This window comes from Chlorocebus sabaeus, chromosome 10 (genome assembly GCF_047675955.1).
Source record: "Chlorocebus sabaeus isolate Y175 chromosome 10, mChlSab1.0.hap1, whole genome shotgun sequence".
Classification (NCBI taxonomy): Eukaryota; Metazoa; Chordata; class Mammalia; order Primates; family Cercopithecidae; genus Chlorocebus; species Chlorocebus sabaeus.
Genome location: NC_132913.1, coordinates 126,573,329 through 126,593,868, shown reverse-complemented (window position 1 = coordinate 126,593,868; position 20,540 = coordinate 126,573,329). Strand labels below are relative to the sequence as shown.

The 20,540-nt window shown below is 51.4% G+C and overlaps 1 protein-coding gene across 15 annotated transcripts in view; it reads left to right on the top strand.

Moving 5' to 3' along the window:
* Positions 1-17,903, top strand: part of HDAC4 (histone deacetylase 4) — a 352,930-nt gene extending 335,027 nt beyond the window's left edge. For all 15 annotated transcript variants that reach the window (XM_073020204.1, XM_007966865.3, XM_007966864.3 and 12 more), the window contains 3 exons: positions 11,240-11,324; positions 12,457-12,598; positions 12,934-17,903. In XM_073020204.1, coding sequence (XP_072876305.1) covers positions 11,240-11,324; positions 12,457-12,598; positions 12,934-12,973 — 267 coding nt within the window. In that variant the 3' untranslated portion in view covers positions 12,974-17,903. The remainder of the gene's footprint in view (positions 1-11,239; positions 11,325-12,456; positions 12,599-12,933) is intronic.
* The last annotated feature ends 2,637 nt before the right edge of the window (positions 17,904-20,540 follow it).

Below are 20,540 nucleotides of genomic sequence, written 5' to 3'. Positions count from 1 at the left end.
GCACCACCTGCAACGTTCCATTCTAGCGTGATGTTGGGGCCCGGGCCTCCCTGCTCCAGTGCAGGTCCTGAGAACAGCCACCCGAAGTGTGGGGGACTCGAGGGCCATGTGTCCGCATCACTTGACCACAGGAAGTGGAGAGCAGGGCAGTGCTGAGGCTCCAGCACACCGGATGCAGAGGCCTTGCTGGGGGGCCTGGTGGGAGTCTGCCTCCCGTGCCCTCTGGGACTGCTGTCCCCAGCCCAGCAGTCCTGAGGACAGTCTCAGAAGAGTCGAGGTGACAGGGCACTTAGTGGGGGTGTCCTGGTGCTCAGTGGTTTTCACCCCCATCGGATGCTCAGCCCCCACTCTGGGGGGCTTCTCTGGAAGCAGCATCCTCATTTTCAGCTCAAGGAAAGGGCAGCACTCTGCCATCCAACCTCACCTGTCTTTATAAAAAATCTCCCGTCCCTTCTGTTTGGGGAACCAGTGGAGCAGCAGCCGCTCAGACACCCTCAGGTCAGTGCTGGCTTTTGCCTGCCCGTGGGTGCCCCAGACCGAGGTGCTGGTCCCAGGCCCTCTGTTCATCAGATGGGCGGTCACAGAGTCACAGGTGCCCTGCACCCTGGACTCTGGTGTCTGATGGCTCCTACTGACAGGTGCTCTGGCCTGGCATTATGCGGGGGGGCAGAGGGACGACAGGGACTGCAGCCGTCCCAGGACACTCTCTGCACAAGCCTCCCCCGATGGAAAGCCGGCCCTGCTCACTCCAGGACGATCCGGGTGCTGTGCAGCTAGGGGCAGCACCCAGAGGCACTCGAGGTCACAAGCGGAGGGGAAATGTCAGGCCGCACAGGGGGCCATGGACCCCTGTAGTTAAGCACAGCTCTCGCGGGGTCTGGTGTGCAGGCATCGTTCGCCTTGTTCTGGAAAATGCAGAGGCAGGGTCTGCTCTCTGGCCCACTGTCTGTGGGTGGCCTCAGCGTGTGCGCTGGGCCTCGAGGTGGCCAACAGACAGGGCACCTTGCAGAGGACGCCTCATGCATGTGGGCGTGGGTGTTGGCATTCTCGTTGTGTTAGAACAAAAAGGGGTCTTCTTCCCCAGTGGAAACCCCATTATGAGAGGAACCCCACTGGTCACAGCCAGTTCCCACCTCACAACCTCTGCCCTCTGTCCCTGGGAAGCAGGTTGCTTTCCAAATGATCGGTGGCTTGCTGCTAACTGGGGGCCGCTGTAGCAGAGGAAGCCACGCATTCCTGACCTGGGTCTGCTTGTGAGAGCAGGGTCTTATTGTGAGCAGTCAAGACCCCCACCTTCCTAGGGCCCCAGGCCGCCGCAGCACCAGAACCTTCCTCCCTCCCCTTCTGTCGAGGCCAATGTGAGGGGCAGCATCAGAGACAGTGGAGAGGGGACCTGGGGCTGCAAGTTCTACCTCCAGCCAGGGCCTCCCCAGTCAGGGGTCTCCCCCTGCATCAGAAGTGGGAGCAGCAGAGGACATCCTCCGGCCCCTCCCCCCGCCCCCAGCAGCCTGTGCCAGAAGCGGGAGCCGCACAGAGCATCCTCCGGACCCCTCCCGCCCCTCAGCAGGCCTGCTTCCTTGGCTTTCCCAGAAAGGCCAGTTTTGTAATCCTAAATATTGAAAGATTCGCTCTGAGACAAACCTGCTTTATTTTCCAGGAAAGGTCTCATTCAGACACAGGCCTAAAGGCCAAGCACACCAGAAATATCTCCAGGTGACAGAAACTGCCCGGCCCAGCAAGGGGGCCTTTCCGGACTGGGGAAGCCAGGGTGGTGCACGTCAGCTGTGTGTTCCTCCAGCCCTTGCCTTAGGGGGTCCATCCGAGAGAGAGGGGCAGCTTCCTTAGAACCTGCAAGGCGCCGTCTCTCTGCAGTGACTCCTGATCTAAGGGCCATGGGTGAGGCCTGCAGATTGTTGGCGGGGCTCAGTGCCTTGCCCCAGTGACCATGTGAAGCCGCTGAGGGAGGGCCAGGACTGGCAGCGCTGAGCCTTGGCTCACCCAAAGGCTGCCACGGGGCCTGGACCCAGACTTGGGAAGCCAGGAAGCTGACGGTCAGGGAAGTGAGCACTGGCCAGCAGTCTCCCAGACAGGAGGGAGGTTCGGTGGCTTGAGGACGTAGAGGATGCCAAGGGCAGGGTGACCTTGGGGGTCAGTGAGAGCCCAGAGGTGCAGGCACCTCACGGGAGGACAGTTGGGGTCTCACAGAGGGCGTGGGGGAGGCTGGACTGGCCAAACCAAGAGCCCGAGGCAGAGGGGCCGGGCCAGAGGTGGTCTGTTGGGCCCCACTGGAACCCCTGGATCTTCTGAGGGGTGGGCACATATGTCCCCTTGCACAGCTCCACCAACAGCTGACAGTGCTGCCTTAAAGACTGCAGGACCACGGCCTGGCCTGGGAGGATGGGAACGGTGCCATGACCCACTACAGAGCGAGACCCCTGGGTGTGTGACCCCGGGCACAGCAGACCGGGCGTATGTGAGACCCCCTGGGTGCCAAACCCCAAGTACACAAGACTTAGCCAGGGGAGCAACAGCAGGCGATGGCCAAGGGCAGGGCCTTGAGGGGGAGGATCAGGACCTTGCATTGCCAAGGGGAACCCCATGGGACCTGCAGCCTAGGCCATCAGAGTGCCAGCCAGAGGGGTGCCGAGAGGGGACATGGGCAGTGGCCGCAGGTACCAGGACCTGCCCTTCCTTCTCCTGGCTGTCTTTGCTGGTCAGAGATGGTGTTCACGTTAACATAAATCACAAGTAGATCAAAGAACCAGGTGGCATCCCTGCAGCCGGCAAGCTGGCCAGCGACAGGCTGGATAAAATACCAGGCTGCTGTTTAAAACGTCCAAAGCACTTTACAGATGCTTTCTTCACATTAAACAGTCTTTTCCCCCTTTTTGCTCCAGTTAAAAGGCAACTGACGTATATATTCTACCATCCCGAAGCCTTATGGTTCTTCTGGCTAGTTATTTTAAATAACAATAGGGAACTTCGCTTTCAGCCACGGCCTGTTCTTGCTTCCTGATGAGAAAATGTTCTTTTACTTAAACACATCAGAAAGCAGGAAGCACTCATTTTATCAAGGTCTCTTTAATAGTCTCTTTAATGCACAAGAGTTGGCCTGGGCCCCGCTCCTCTGCCTGGCGGCCTTTGATGAAGGTTGATATACAGTGTGCCTGGCAATCTGGCACACACAGGCGGGGCCGCCAGCTGTGACGGCAGTGGCCTGCAGGGACGCTGCTGCAGCAGAAGTGGCTGAGTTATAGGGTGTGCAGGACAGGAAGCGCAGAGGGGCCTCGGTGTCCCCGCTCCCTATCAGAGCGACCCCTCTGTCTTCAGCTCGCACGTCTGGAGGCCGGTGCTGCTCCCAGCAACCATTTTATTTAATGGTTTCCATGTTCAGTTTTCTGCAACCGCCAGTGACCATGGACAGTGAAAAGTTCCCTACGAGTGTCGCACGTTGCAGCGTAGACGGGCCATGGAGTCGTGTGGGAGCAGCACCGAGTCGGGCCTCCAGCCAACTTCCATCAAAGACCCTGCACCAGACGGCCACGGGGATCTGTGGCCCAGGCCCGTGCCCCCGGGAGGTTGGGGAAGGACCACCTCTCCTGTCTGAGACTATGCCCCAGGCAGGTTTTTGCTTGGGCCAGTTTTCTACTTTAGTCATGGGGCATTTCAGGGTTAAAATGCCACCATCTCATTTATCCCACTCCGGGATTTGTGGAGGACATTCGTGGAGCAGGAGGGGGTGTTGTGTGGAAAAGGTTTTCCCCCGGAGTTTAGCTCGTTAGTTATGCCCTGATGCTTTGTGAAAGGTGTGGACCTGAAGCAGCTCTAACAGAGTAACAAAAACCAAGTGTGTGTGAGGGACTGAGTTGGATCCACCTGAGAGCTGGCTGCCTGCTGCTTCCAGCCACTCTTCCTCATCACACTCACACCCCACATGGGCACCCTCTTGTACACACACCACACATATGCGGACACACACGTACCACAGTTACACACGCACCCCACGCACATCCTCACACGCACACAAGCACCAGTCACACATGCACACACCACACACACACCCTCTTGTGCACACACACACCACACATACGCACACCCACACAGGCACCACAGTCTCACATGTGCACACACCACACACGCACACCCTCTCATGCACACACACACCACACATACGCACACCCACACAGGCACCACAGTCTCACATGTGCACACACCACATGCACACCCTCTTGTGCACACACACCACACATACGCACACACAGGCACCAGTCTCACATGTGCGCACACCACACATGCACACCCACACAAGCACCACAGTCACACATGCACACACGACATACACACCCTCTCGTGCACGCACACACCGCACACAGGCACCACACACACATCACATGCACCACACACACATGCCCTCTTGTACATGCACAAACCACACATAGGCACACCCACACAAGCACCACAGTCTCACATATCTGCACACTCATACCCTCGTAAATGCACACGAAGTCTCACACGTGCACACACAGGCACTACAGTCTCACACCGCACACGTGCACTCTCACATACCCCACAGGCTGTCACACACGCACATTCATGCACATGAATGCTCACACACACCACACTCACACTCAGTCACACTCCCCCCATGCCAACAGCAAACGTTTTATCTGCACGCGGCCACGTGTGGCACACACAGGATCCACGTCGTGTGTCCGGCTTGCTCCTCTTTCCATCTGGGCTGCCTAAGCCTTCCTGGCCAACTTTCAGCAAGGCGGAGCCCAGCCTGTGGCCTTCAGAGTTGAAGGAGCTGTGGCCACATGCAGCGGGGCTGTCCCTCTGGGCCCCGTCCCTCTGGGCCCCGTTACCTGGATGTTGGGATATGAGGGACATCTCAACGCTCCTCCTTCCTTGGGCCCCCTCGGTAAAGGAGCCTGTGCGCATCCCGCACGGGCCCGGACCGGGGCAGGTGTGGGCTGCTCCAGGTTTGCTTGTGATAGACAGAGTTGTGCTGAGCTTCCGGGCAAGTCCCGAGGACACCTAGGTGACCGTGTCTCCGGTAAACATCCAGGAGGGGAAGTGACGGGCCCAAGATGTGTTTGTTCACCTTTAGGAGGTAACATGAAGAGGCTTTTTAAGGGTTGAAACTGTCTTCAGCAGTGGCATGACCAGAGCTCAGCAGCACTTGGCATTGTTGCCCTTGACCTTTGCCAGCTGGATGGGGGTAAAACTGGCCCCCCTGCAGGGCTCCAGGGTCCCTCGTGGCCACCACAGCTGGGCAGCCCGGCAGCTGCCTCTTGGCCACTTGGGCTTTCCCCTCTTGTGAAGTTCATGTCTTTTGCCTGTTTTTCTATTGGATTGTTTTTTCCCCATTTGTTCCTAGTGGGGTGAATTAGACAGATGGACAGAGAGAGGGAAGGAGACAGAGAGAGAGGGAAGGAGACAGGGAGGGAGGGAGCGGTGGTGTGAAGCAGGTTCTCCACACATTGGTGACCAGCTTTTCTGAGTCCAGGGAGACAGAACACCCACACACACGTTCTGTGCAGCGGATTAACTACCTACAGACAGGCAGCAGGGGATGGCAGAAGCCCGGGGCACCGTGAGCCAGTCCCCCAGGGCTCAGAAAATGCCCCCGTGGATGGAGTCCTGTCTGCACGCTCCTCTAGGAAACAGCCTGTCCTGAATTTTGTACCCCGAGTGCCGTGTGACACGCTGAACTGAAGCACTGAAGGGTGGCCTGTTTCCACTGGTGGAGGACTGGGACAGAGCCAGGCTGGCCGGCCCATGTCCTCCGCATCTCAGGCTGTGTTCCCCAGCACAGTCCACCAGTCACTCTCAAGAACTATGAGTGTGAGGGACCTGGGTGGGTCCAAGGCACCCTGGAGAACTGTCCTGCAGGCGGGTGGGTGGGTCCCAGGCCCCCCGGAGAGCTGTCCTCCAGACTGGTGGGTGGGTCCAAGGCCCACCGGAGAACTGTCCTCCAGACTGGTGGGTAGGTCCAAGGCCCCCTGGAGAACTGTCCTCCAGACTGGTGGGTGGGTCCAAGGCCCCCCAGAGAACTGTCCTCCAGACTGGTGGGTAATAGCTGGGTCCGGACGAGTGTCTCCTCCCTGTCCTCTGGAGGAGTGGAGGTAGGATCAGAGTAATCTGTTCCTTGACTGGGAGGACTCCCCTAGGCCACAGGTTTACTTTGGGTGAAAATTTTAAATTACAGATTCAGTGACTTTAATAGGTCCATTTAAGTGTCCTATTCCTTCTTAATTTTGAGAAGTTAGTACATTTTACCAGAAATGTCTCCATTTCAACCAAAATTTCTTCAGATTTCTTGGCAAGAGTTAAGTGTCCCCAGTTTCCTGCCTTTTACATCTCTGCTCTGCCTGCAGCCGGGGCCCCTTTTCATCCCTGGGGTCGTCCCTGTGTGCCCCCTGAACTTGGGTTTCCTCCATCAGTCCTGCCTGCAGCTGGGGCCCCCTTTCATCCCTGGGGTCGTCCCTGTGTGCCCCCCGAACTTGGGTTTCCTCCGTCAGTCCTGCCTGCAGCCGGGGCCCCCTTTCATCCCTGGGGTCGTCCCTGTGTGCCCCCTGAACTTGGGTTTCCTCCATCAGTCCTGCCTGCAGCTGGGGCCCCCTTTCATCCCTGGGGTCGTCCCTGTGTACCCCCCGAACTTGGGTTTCCTCCGTCAGTCCTGCCGGAGCTTGTCAGTTTAATCAGGCACTTCCGAGAATCCATCTTCAGCTGCAGCATCCTTTTTTCTTCTCAGAATTTATTTGTCTGCTTTTCCATCTATTTTCTTTACTTCTTGCTTTAGGACCACTGTGTTCTCTTGCTAACTTCTAACATTGAATATTTAGTTTCAGTCTTTCCTGATGTGTGCAGTTAGGGCTGTAAATGGCTCCAGCATGGCATTCAGCCACGTCTCGCATTGTGATAGGTAGCGCTTTTCATTATTTTTTGGTTCTCAGCATTTCCTGATTTCTATTATGAGTTCTTCTTTGAGCCACGCGTTGGTGTGTTTTCTAATTTCCAAACATAAGGACTCATGGTTCTCTTTTTGCTATCGATTTCTAACAGATTGCACTGTGGTAAGAAAAGGAAGTGTGGTTGGCCTTCACTTTTTTGTGGAGACTTGCTTTACGGGCCAGTGCGTGGTCAGCCCACAGACATCCCACGTGTGTTTGGGATCATGTGTCTTCTCCGTGTGTTTCACAGAGTTCTATTTGTGTTCATTAAGCAGAGCTTGCTAATTGTATTGTTCACGTTTTGGTTTTCCTGACTGACGATTGTCTGCTGGATCTGAGAAAGACATGACGAAGTCTCCCTTGTCCTCTTTCCGTTGCACCCTTTTTAGACATTTTAAAGCTGCTTTACTAAATAGACATTTAACATCATTTTGCCCTTTTGTGATGAATTGAAGTTTTATCACAGTAACCTTCTGTGTATCCAGTAATGGCCTTTCCCTTACATCTTTTGTGCCAGATACTGGAGCTTTGACCCCAGCTGCCCTTTGGCCAGGTTTGCCTGCCTAGCATCAGTTTTCCTGTGTGACTTTCAGCCTTCCCCTGAAGTTTCAGATGTGTCTCCTGTAAACAGCAAAAGCCTGGGCAGTGTATTATTTTCATGTCCTGTCCAGTGGTCCGTGATTTAAGTGGAAACGTGGGTCATTTGCCGTTAGTTTGATCCATTTTTTCAGATGCCTTTGTACCATCTTACTTTATTCTTTGTTTGTCCCCATTTCCTGGAGCTCTTTCCTTTTTCTCTGGTCTCACCTTCTCTTGGGGTAATTGGGGGTTTCCTGCATTCCGTTTTTTCCTCTACTGAGTCCAAAGATATGCAACCTATTTGCTTGTTTTTCATTCGTCATTTTCAACAATTGGAACATGTATTCTCAACACAGTCAGCGTCCTGACTCCCGCCTCTATGCAAACCAAAGCCGGGACTGGGCCAGCCCCAATTAGGGTGCTAGGGTGCCAGGGTGCCAGAGTAGACACAGAGCACCCAGGTGGATATCCTTCCACTGCAAAACTACTTGTTTATCAGACATTGAAATTGAACCAGGGCCGTGAGTGGTTTTGTTTGTTTTTGTTTTACTAAATCTGGCAGCCCTAGCTCCAGTGCCCCATCCCAGGTTATATCACTGACTGGTATTTCATTTCCTTCTTTCTTTTGTTTGATTTCACTGATAAGACACCATTATTATTGCTCTGTGTCATCCCTCTTCATCCGGGCTCTATCTCCTGCACTTACATCATTTTCTTGGCTCATCGTTCCTTCTCATTTCTCACACTGTCTTCTAGGATTATTTTCATACGGCCTTAACTGTAATACATCCACTAGAGTGTCCCTTGCGAAAACACTCATGTGGTCAACTTCCCCAGCTCATGTTTGTGAGGAGGAAGTTCTTTATCTCACCCTTGTTCTTGGATGATAGTTTCACTAGATAAACAATTCTGGGTTGACAAGGATTTGCTCTTGACACATTGAAGATCTTAAGCCACTGTCTGCTTGTCTCCATTGCTGTTAAGGAGTTGGTGTGTGGCTAATGGCTACCCCTTTGAAGATTCTGTTTTCTCTAGCAGCTTTTATAATTTTCTTTTTGCTTTTGATGTTCTGCAGTTTTACTCTGATATGACTAGGTGTGCATTCCTGGTCTTTTTTTTCCCCCTGCTTGGGTCTCAAATCTTCCATGTTAGGTTCATAAATCTCTGGTTGTTCCATCATACAGAAATGTCATTTATTTTTAATACATACTCAGCATATTTACTTTTTATAATTTAGAACTGATAATTTCAATAACTGCAGTCTTTAAGGATCTAATCAACATTCTTAATAAACTTAATTTTTAGATAGTTTAAGATTTACAGAAACATTGTAGAGATTATGTACAAGTTCCTCATATCCCCCTCGGAAAAGGTCTTCTACTGCGAACCTCTTACCTCAATACGAGTCATTCATCACAACTTAGAAACCAACGCTGGGCCATGACTATTAACTCCAGAGTGTATTCGATGTCACCAGCTTTACCGCAGCTGCCCCTTTTCTATTCTAGGGTCCTGTCCGGGATCACACATCACATTTAGTCATTTCGTGTCTTTTGTCTCAGTCTTCCATGGCTTTTCAAGGAGCACTGGCCAGGGATTTTGCAGACTGTCCCTCAGTTTGTGTTTGAGTGTTTTCTCCTGGTTCTGTGCTTTGGGGAGGAAGATCACAGAATCACAATGCCGTTTGCCTGTCGGATGTGCTGCCAACATGGCTCACTGACCTTGATCATGTGCTGAGAGTGATGTTTGCCGGGTCCTTCCACCATTGGGTTACACTTTTACTGCCTTTCCAAATGTATTGTTTGGAAGAAAGTCACACTCAGCGCAGCACACACTCGGGGACAGAGTTGGGGAGACCTTAACTCCACCTCCTGGAGAGGGGAGTAGGTACGTGCGTTACTTGAAATGCTCAAGGATTTGTCTCTGCTCCCTGTGTATTTAGTTACTTGTTCTTATCCCGGTGAACTCCTGGGTATCTTACACTTTGGGTCATGCTTCAATACCGAGGTGTTTATTTGGCTGCTCAGCTGGTTCCTGCTCTGGCCCTGGGGCACCTTTCAGACTGGCCCTGCGTGTCCTGTGATGGACCCGTCCTTTGCCCTTCAGGCATGTCCTGATTTCCCAGCTCCACAAGGTGGTCCAGTATTTTCCCTGCCCCAGCCTTGGACTGAGCCATTGTCAAAGGAGCCCACTTCCCTTCATTGGAGAATGGGATTGGGAACTTCACTCGTCTCTGCAGACCCAGGCTCGTGCTGGCTTGCTTCTGTGTTGTTTGGGGTTTTTGTGTTTGGGAACTCATGCTTCCTGGAAGTTAACCGGCTGCACTCATTTGAAGCCTGCTGTGGGGATGTGGGCCTCCAAAGAGGCCCTGCAGTGGTTTCTGCCTGGCGTCCTGGCCTGGCGGAGCTGACACCGTCGATAGTAGCTGTCCACTCACAGTGTCTAGAGCCAAGCAAATTCTCAGGGCCACTTTGTCTTTTCTCCTCTACCCAGAAGCCAGAGTTAAAACCCAAACGCTCCTTCCGATGGCCTCTGTGGGACAAGTTGTTGTTTATCTGTCCTCGCTCACCCATCCTTTCCTGACAGTGGTCTTTCCAGGCCCAGCCTACACAGCCCAAGGCTGGCTCCACGACACCTGAGGACATGGGTGCTATGGCCCCCTGGAGCAGGTCCAGCTTTGCTCCAGACCCAGCAGGTTTTCCCTGGTTTTGTGGGCTTTTCCAGTTATTTAAATGTTCTTGAACTGTTGTATTTCTATATTTTTATAATCTATTTCAATCAACCTTTTTTTAAATGTTTATTTTGAGACAGGGTCTCACTCTGTTGCCTAGACAAGAGTGCAGTGGCACAATCTCGGCTCGCTGCAGCCTCCGCCTCCCAGATTCAAGGGATTCTCCTGCCTCAGCCTCCCGAGTAGCTGGGACTACAGGCGCACACCACCACGCCTGGCTACGTTTTGTATTTTTAGTACAGACGGAGTTTCACCACGTTGCCCAGGCTGGTATGGAACTCCTGACCTCAAGTGATCTACCTGCCTTGGCCTCCCAAAGTACTGGGATTACAGGCATGAGCCACCGCGCCTGGCCAGTCAACGATTTTTAATTGTTGTATTGCAAATGCTTTGCCCTGTTGCCCTGTCATTTACCTATAAACTTCTTCCCTGCTTCTATCTGCTGCCAGTACTTAGGGAAAAACTTGGTGTGAAGGATTCCCTCTGAGAGATCTGACTTCTTCTTCCATTTCATCTCCTCCAACCCCACCTTCCACTGCCCTGAAAGAAAACCAAGATCAGGGGATATGCAAACATTTTTATTTATTAATAAAAGACGAGGAAAAGGAAAGTGATGAAGTAAGCATCCCTCCCCCTAATGTAACCCTGTGGCATCGATGGCAGATGCCAAGCTCACGTGCTGGTGCCAGCCCACTCCTGGGGACCGTCTTTCTTCCTGCTACTTGTAGGAACCCACAAATATACCTTATAGTGCCCTAAAAAAATACCTACATAAATCCACTTTTACAAAAAAGTTATATAATAAATACCACAGCACATTTGACTTCTTAAAGTTATTTTTTTCTACTCTGTGGGCAAATGCACCCCACAAGGGACTCTGTGCTCAGGAAAGAGTTGCAGTCTCGGTACACCCCATCTAATGCACGTGTGGACTATATTGGCAGTCTTTATATTCTTATGTATTTTCTTCCAGCTTGATCCTCTCCCAGAAAAGGTTTTACAGCAAAGACCCAATGCAAACGCTGTCCGCTCCATGGAGAAAGTCATGGAAATCCACAGTAAGTTGCCTGGCCAGGTGCTCACAGGGGACACGCTCCTGGGGGCGGGACCCCACTGCCCCACATCCCTGTCCCCCTGTACCCCCAGCTCCTCCCCATCCCTCTGCCAGCTGCTTCCCCAGGCCTGCAGCAGGAGACCTTGCTTTCAGCTCCATTTCTTGAGCTGGTAGAGACTCACATTTAACTCCCACTGGATTTTCCCCAGCCTACTGGGATGGTTCCATCAGCCCATTTTGTAGGTCTAGAGAATCAAGGCCCAGACAGTCTCAGTGTGAAGTCACTTGCTCTAGGTCCCCAGCTAGCAGTGGGAGCCATGGCTATGAACCTGTACCCTGGGGACTCTGGCCTCTTCCCTGAACCAGAGAAGCCCACGTCCTTAGATCAAAGAACTCTTGGCCCTGCAAAGAGGCAAGATGTAGGCCCTCCGCGTTCTGGCACCGACCCTCAAGGAGCGGGTCCTGGGTGCAAGGGCGTGGCACGCAGCCTGTCTCAGAGGCACCTCCCACACCCTGTCATTGTCGCAAGCCCAGCTTGTCTTGCCTTTGAGATGACCCAGATGGTTGACTGTCTACACAAGCAGGTGTAGTCCAGAGTTTGACTCTCCATTTCCCTGCATGGGGGAGTCCTGGCCTCAGAGCCCTGAAGCTGACCCTGGGCCAGGCCCAGCCCTCCACATACACCCGCTTGTACCTGATGCCGGACCCCTCCACCCCCAGCCTCTGTGAGGGCCCAGGCAGAAGATCCCTCAGCCCCAGCAACAATCTACCAGCTCATCTTCTCCCAGAGATAGGAAGGCTCAACCCAGCAGGCTGGCAGCCCCCACTCCTGACCTCCCAGGGCAGAAAGGAGCGTGGAAAGCCAGGCCCACAGGAGCCTCTGTCTGCAGTCCTAGGCAGGCCTGCTCCTGGAGGGACTCGAGCCACTCATGATGGGGAAACATTTCCAGAGATTCTTGGTCTTCGCGAGTTTGTAGCCATGCAGTCTTCTGCTTCGCGTCTCTTCAAAGACGGGTGCTTTTAAAATCATAAGGGATCGATCTCGTTTGAGGCTCAGGGTCCCGCAGGACCCTCCCGGGCCGCCGTGCATCCTGCTAAGTTGTAGTCACTGAGCGACCTTCCTCACCCCACCCCAGGCAAGTACTGGCGCTGCCTGCAGCGTGCAACCTCCACGGCAGGGCGTTCTCTGATCGAGGCTCAGACTTGCGAGAACGAAGAAGCCGAGACGGTCACCGCCATGGCCTCGCTGTCCGTGGGCGTGAAGCCCGCCGAAAAGAGGTGAGCACCTGCCCTGCCGGCACCTGCCCTGCTGCCCACCTACAGGCTCACCCAGCCCCCCCGTGTCCAGGGACACTCTGTTCAGGGTCAGAACATTTATGGCACGTGCCATGCCAAACAGACTAGAGACAGGCCAGCGGGCCCCCTCCTTCTAGTGCCAAAGCCCCTTAGAGACGCATGAGGAACATTAGATACTGAACAGATGGACCCGGTGCCCCCGGGCCTGGGTAGGCTGGCGGGTGGGGCAGCGCACAGCCTTTAACCCACGTTCTGTTCTCTCCTCTCTGTGGTCCACCTGCCCCACGCCCTGTCTCTTTCTCTTGCGGGATCCACAGACCAGACGAGGAGCCCATGGAAGAGGAGCCGCCCCTGTAGCACTCCCTCGAAGCTGCTGTTCTCTTGTCTGTCTGTCTCTGTCTTGAAGCTCAGCCAAGAAACTTTCCCGTGTCACGCCTGCGTCCCACCATGGGGCTCTCTTGGAGCATCCAGGGACACCCAGCGTACAACAGCCACGGGAAGCCTTTCTGCCACCCAGGCCCACAGGTCTCAAGACGCACATGCACACCTGGGCGTGGCAGCCTCACAGGGAACACGGGACAGACGCCGGCGACGCGCAGACACACGGACACGCGCAAGCCAAGCACACTCTGGTGGGTCCCGCGAGGGGCGCCGTGGAGGAAAGATGCCTGTGGCAACAGGCGGCCGAGCTGCCGAATTCAGTTGACACGAGGCACAGAAAACGAATATCAAAGATCTAATAATACAAAACAAACTTGATTAAAACTGGTGCTTAAAGTTTGATTATTACCCACAACTCCACAGTCTCTGTGTAAACCACTCGACTCATCTTGTAGCTTATTTTTTTTTAAAGAGGACGTTTTCTACGGCTGTGGCCTGCCTCTGTGAACCATAGCGGTGTGCGGTGGGGGGTCTGCACCCGGGTGGGGGATGGAGTGACCTTTAAAGAAAACAAAACTGGACAGAAACAGGAATGTGAGCCTGGGGGAGCTGGCTTGAGTTTCTCAAAGCCATCGGAAGATGCGAGTTTGTGCCTTTTTTTTATTGCTCTGGTGGATTTTTGTGGCTGGGTTTTCTGAAGTCTGAGGAACAATGCCTTAAGAAAAAACAAACAGCAGGAATTGGTGGGACAGTTTCCTGTGGCCAGCCGAGTCTGGCAGTGCTGGCACCGCGAGCTGGCCTGACGCCCCAAGCACGGGCACCAGCCGTCATCTCCGGGGCCAGGGGCTGCAGCCCGGCGGTCCCTGTTTTGCTTTATCGCTGTTTAAGAAAAATGGAGGTAGTTTCAAAAAAGTGGCAAATCCCGTTGGAGGTTTTGAAGTCCAACAAATTTTAAACGAATCCAAAGTGTTCTCTTCTCACACATCACATAACGATTGAACATCTCCATCTGGTCGTGAAGCATGTGGTAGGCACACTTGCAGTGTTAACGATCGGAATGCTTTTTATTAAAAGCAAGTAGCATGAAGTATTGCTTAAATTTTAGGTATAAATAAATATATATATGTATAATATATATTCCAATGTATTCCAAGCTAAGAAACTTGATTCTTATGAAATCTTGATAAAATATTTATAATGCATTTATAGAAAAAGTATATATATATATAAAGTGAATGCAGATTGCTGAGGTCCCTGCGAATGGATGGCTCTCAAGGTGCTTATGGAAAGGGATCCTGATTGAAATTCATGTATTTTCAAGCTCCAGATTGGCTCGATTTCAGATCGCCAACACATTCGCCACTGGGCAACTACCCTACAAGTTTGTACTTTCATTTTAATTATTTTCTAACAGAACCCCTCCCGTCTCCAAGCCTTCATGCACATATGTACCTAATGAGTTTTTATAGCAAAGAATATAAATTTGCTGTTGATTTTTGTATGAATTTTTCACAAAAAGATCCTGAATAAGCATTGTTTTATGAATTTTACATTTTTTCTCACCATTTAGCGATTTTCTGAATGGTAATAATGTCTAAATCTTTTTCCTTTCTGAATTCTTGCTTGTACATTTTTTTAACTTTCAAAGGTTTTTAATTATTTTTGTTTTTATTTTTGTACAATGAGTTTTCTGCAGCATATGGAATTGTTGCCGTCAGAGTTTATTTTCAGAAAGTGAGAGGAGGGACCGTAGGTCTTTTTGGAGTGACACCAACGATTGTGTCTTTCCTAGTCTGTCCTAGGAGCTGTATAAAGAAGCCCAGGGGCTCTTTTTAACCTTCAACACTAGTAGTATTACGAGGGGTGGTGTATTTGTCCCCTCTGTGGCAAGGGCAGGGAGGGTCGCTTAGGATGCCCGGCCACCCTGGGAGGCTTGCCAGATGCCGGGGGCAGTCAGCATTAATGAAACTCATGTTTAAACTTTTCTGACCACATCGTCAGGATAGAATTCTAACTTCAGTTTTCCAAAGACCTTTTAAGCATGTCAGCAATGCATGGGGCACACGTGGGGCTCTTTACCCGTTTGGGTTTTTCCACTGCAGCCACATGGCCAGCCCTGGATTTTGGAGCCTGTGGCTGCAAGGAACCCAGGGACCCTTGTTGCCTGGTGAACCTGCAGGGAGGGTATGATTTCCTGACCAGGACAGCCAGTCTTTACTCTTTTTCTCTTCAACAGTAACTGACAGTCACGTTTTACTGGTAACATTTTCCAGCACATGAAGCCACCAGTTTCATTCCAAAGTGTATCGGGTTCAGACTTGTGGGCAGAAGTTCAGACACACCATGCTCAGGAGGGACCCAGAGCCGAGTTTCGGAGTTTGGTAAAGTTTACAGGGTAGCTTCTGAAATTAACTCAAACTTTTGACCAAGTGAGTGCAGATTCTTGGATTCACTTGGTCATTGGGCTGCTAACAGTCAGCTCTGAGACAGTGGTTTGAGAGCAGGCAGAACGGTCTTGGGACTTGTTTGACTTTCCCCTCCCTAGTGGCCACTCTTTGCTCTGAAGCCCAGATTGGCAAGAGGAGCTGGTCCATTCCCCATTCATGGCACAGAGCAGTGGCAGGGCCCAGCTAGCCGGCTCTTCTGGCCTCCTTGGCCTCATTCTCTCCACAGCCCTCTGGGGATCCTACCACCTGCCCTCTTACCCCGCCATGGCTTATGGGGAGGAATGCATCATCTCACTTTTTTTTTTTTAAGCAGATGATGGGATAACATGGACTGCTTAGTGGCCAGGTTATCAATGGGGGGACTAAATTCTAATCTCATTCAAATGGAGACATCCTCTGTGCAAAGACCTGGCAGGGGGAGGCACGTTTCATCTGTCAGCTCACTCCAGCTTCACAAATGTGCTGAGAGCATTACTGTGTAGCCTTTTCTTTGAAGACGCACTTGGCCCTTCTCCACAACAAGTGTCCGGGCAGATGGCAGAGGATCTGCCTCGGCATCTGCGGGCAGGACCCCATTAGGGAGGGTTCTTTCGTGTGCTCTCTCTGTGGGTCCTTGGACCTTTAGCCTTTTTCTTCCTTTGCAAAGGCCTTGGGGGCACTGGCTGGGAGTCAGCAAGCGAGCACTTTATATCCCTTTAAGGGAAACCCCAATGACGCCACTGGGCCTTTTGGCGTCTGCCCTGCCCTCGCGGCTTCCTGCCGTGCTGCAGCGTGCCCACGTGCCCACGCCCCACCAGCAGGCGGCTGTCCCGGAGGCCATGGCCCGCTGGGACTGGCCGCCCCTCCCCAGCGTCCCAGGGCTTCGGTTCTGGAGGGCCACTTTGTCAAGGTGTTTCAGTTTTTCTTTACTTCTTTTGAAAATCTGTTTGCAAGGGGAAGGACCATTTCGTAATGGTCTGACACAAAGCGAGTTTGATTTTTGCAGCACTAGCAATGGACTTTGTTGTTTTTCTTTTTGATCAGAACATTCCTTCTTTACTGGTCACAGCCATGTGCTCATTCCATTCTTCTTTTTGTAGACTTTGGGCCCACATGTTTTATGGGCATTGATACATATATAAATATATAGATATAAATATATATGAATATATTTTTTTAAGTTTCCTACACCTGGAGGTTGCATGGACTGTACGACCGGCATGTCTTTATATTGTATACAGATTTTGCACGCCAAACTCGGCAGCTTTGGGGAAGAAGAAAAATGCCTTTTTGTTCCCCTCTCATGACATTTGCAGATACAAAAGATGGAAATTTTTCTGTAAAACAAAACCTTGAAGGAGAGGGGGGGAGGTTTGCGTCTTATTGAACTTATTCTTAAGAAATTGTACTTTTTATTGTAAGAAAAATAAAAAGGACTACTTAAACATTTGTCATATTAAGAAAAAAAGTTTATCTAGCACTTGTGACATACCAATAATAGAGTTTATTGTATTTATGTGGAAACAGTGTTTTAGGGAAACTACTCAGAATTCAGAGTGAACTGCCTGTCTCTCTCTTGAGTTGATTTGGAGGAATTTTGTTCTGTTTTGTTTTGTTTGTCTCCTTTTATCTCCTTCCATGGGCCAGGCGAGCACCGCTCGCCCTCACTGGCCTTTTGACGGTTTATTCTGATTGAGAACTGGGCGGACTCGAAAGAGTCCCCTTTTCCGCACAGCTGTGTTGACTTTTTAATTACTTTTAGGTGATTTATGGCTAAGATTTCACTTTAAGCAGTCGTGAACTGTGCGAGCACTGTGGTTTAAAATTATACTTTGCATCGAAAGGAAACCATTTCTTCATTGTAACGAAGCTGAGCTTGTTCTTAGCTCGGCCTCACTTTGTCTCTGGCATTGATTAAAAGTCTCCTATTGAAAGAAAAAGAAAGCGAACAGTTTTTGTTTGTTTGGTTTTTTTGCTGTGTGTGCTCCATAGTGGAGGCGCTATTTTCCAATTGATGAGAATGACAAACATATATAATCTATCTATCTATCTATCTATCTATCTATCTATCTATCTATCTATCTATAAAGGGGGCTTGAACCTTACTCACCCAAGAGCTTCTTACGGAATGTGGTAGAAAAGCAAGTTGTAACGACACTGTAACCTACTTGATTCCTGTTCGCGCCCGGCGTGAGCTCCGCACTGGCCGTGGCCACTATTCACCTCTGTAATTTAATTCGTTTCTCTTGGATTGTCTGGACATGCCCGACGGTTCTTTCTTTTGCTCAGTGGAGTTGGAGGTTTTGTGTTTGGTTTTCTCATTCTTGTCTTGTTTTGTGTGGGTGGATTTTCACTGACCAATGATATCCTCTTCTGACAGTCAACTTCTTTCCACTTCACTGGAGTCCAGTATTCTGTACCACATCACGCAATGTGTTACTCTTGTGGTGTAAATAAAGACTGCGTTACTTGCCCTCCCAGCTCTGGTTTCTGCCCGTGCACTCTCTTCCTCATTGGCTCTCGCACGTCTGGGACCCTGTGGGCCGAATGGCCAGTGCCCTGGGTCCCATCCAGATGTTGCATGGGAATCACTGGACCCCATGGGGACGGCCCCTAGGCCCAGACCAGCGGCAGACCCGACCCCCTCTGCCTATATAATCAGGTCCCATAGGAGTGTCTTCGTTTTAAATGTCCAGTAATTTAAATCTTTGCATTATCTTCTCCCCCAAAACACTTACCAAGCCATGGTGAGCTGGAAATAATCTTGGAGAGAACAAGGCCAAAGAGAGAGGCCCAGGACCCACGCTTAGCCACCTGCCCACAGCCGGGCAAACACACTTCTGAGACTGGAGTCCAAACACCAGCCACAGCTCCTGACCCTCGGCAGCGCCCCTTCCCAGGCTCCCGCATCCAGTGACTAATCAGTTGGGTGCAGAGCAGTGTAAGCACCAGGCCATCTTGGCCCAACTTAAGACAACTCAAGACCTGCTGGCTTCCCGGAAGGTACCTGAGCCCCTCCCTAGGCTGATTGCCTTCCCTCCTCCCCTGTCACAGCTGCCAATCCAAGGACACCTTAACCACCTTGCACACCGAAGCCCACCCAGTCTGCTTCCCAGAAACCCAGCCCAGGCACCCAGGTTGCCCCTGAGCCCCCGAAAGAGGCCTCTGGAACAGAGGGCCCTGCTGGTCCCCAGGCACAGCCGTGTGGTAAGTGGGGCTCAGTCGGCTTCAGTATAAGAAGAGGTACTTGGAGCCTGAAGCCACTGAGGCTGGAGTGGTTTTGTTGTTGTTACTGATTCAATTGGCATGTTTACTGGTTATAGTATATTAGTTATCTATTGCTTGCAATAGATTCCCTCGAAATTTAACAGCTTCAAAGAGCAGACATTTATTACCTTGGAGTTTCTGAAGGTCCGAGTCTGGGTACATCTCAGCAGGGTCCCTGTCTCATCTTCCCTGGGGGTCTAGTCAAATGCTCAGCCAGGGTTCCTCTGGGGGCCCAGCTGCAGGGGGACCAGGCTGGGGGTTGGCCTCCAGGCACATCCCTGTGGCTGTGGGTGGCCACCTTCCCTGCCTGATGGGCCTCTCCACAGGGCTGCCTCGAGGCCTGGCCATCGGCGTCCCCCACGGCACGTGATCTAGGAGCAAGTGGAGGACACACCAGGAGACACAGCCAGTCTTTTAAAGAGCCTCATCGCCGTGGGCATAGAAACCAGTCCAGGAAGCCAGCCCACACTCATGGGTGAGGCTTTCTCTGCTCAAGGCCCAAGGACCCTCAGACTCAGATCCCGCTGCGCTTCCCTGGGTTCGTCCGTCTCACGTGCTAGAGTAGAGATTTGGAAACTGGTCTACTCCTCTAGCCCAAGAGATGAAGACATCATCGCTCCCCAATAAACAGGTGGAATGAAGGGTTCCAGGGTTGTCTTCTCCACCCATTTGTTTCATTACTGGGGCTGTGAACTAGAAAGCTTTATCTATTTTGGGATGCTAATCCTTTATCCATCATAAATGTGTAGTATGTTCTGGTCTTTAGATTCTCCTCTCTCTGTCTCTGAAGAAGTCAGACACATACAGAAGTGGGGGACTAGTTGAGGCCCTGTGTGCTCATCAACCTGCCTCAACAGCTGTAAACACTTCCAAATGTGTTTAGTCTACCCCCTCCTCACCCCAAACAGGATTGTTAGGAGGCAGAAGCAAATCCCAGACATCTTACCATTTCATCTGTAAATATCTCAGTAGATTTCTCTCAAAGATAAAGATTCTCAGACAACACAGTATCTTATCGCACTGCCAAAGTGGGCAGTTTCATATCATGATCATATTCAGCCAATGTTGAGATTTCCCCGTTGTTTCAGATTGTCTTGGTTTTTCATTGTTGTTGTTACTGTTGTTTTGTTTTGTTGTCTTACAATGCATTTGCAGAAGAAATCCAGCCATTTATGCATTCGTACATCCACTGTGCCCTAGCCCTTTCCCCTGGCAAGTATAGGAGGCAGGTGGGCCTAGAGCACTGGCCAATTCAGGCTCACACCCCTAGCAGAAGCCCCTCAGAGGTGGGGCCCACCCTTCTTTGACGTGGCCACTGGGCCCATTATTTCATTGGGGGTTTGAAGGCGGTGATGCTTTCTTGCCATTCCATTTTCACAAATGAGATACTTAAATGCATTCACATTCACAACAAGCAAGCAACTTTTATATCAAGTCTCTAGGCCCAACACCTTTGTTTAGAAAGAAGTAAACATGTAAAGGTTACAATTACAAATTGAAAAGGGTTTCCACTCAGCGTCCCATTGATTCGAGATCTTTTAGTCAATAATTTATGGATGGTAGTATTATTATTATTATTATTATTTTAGAGTCTCACCCTGTCGCCCAGGCTGGAGTGCAATGGCACAGTCTCGGCTCACTGCGACCTCCACCTCCTAGGTTCAAGTGATTCTCCTGCCTCAGCCTTGCAAGTAGCTGGGATTACAGGTGCCTGCCACCACGCCCGGCTTTTTTGTGTTTTTAGTAGAGACGGTATTCCACCATGTTGGCAAGGCTGGTCTCAAACTCCTTACCTCAGGTGATCTGCCCGTCTTGGCCCCCCAAAGTGCTGGGATTACAGGCATGAACCA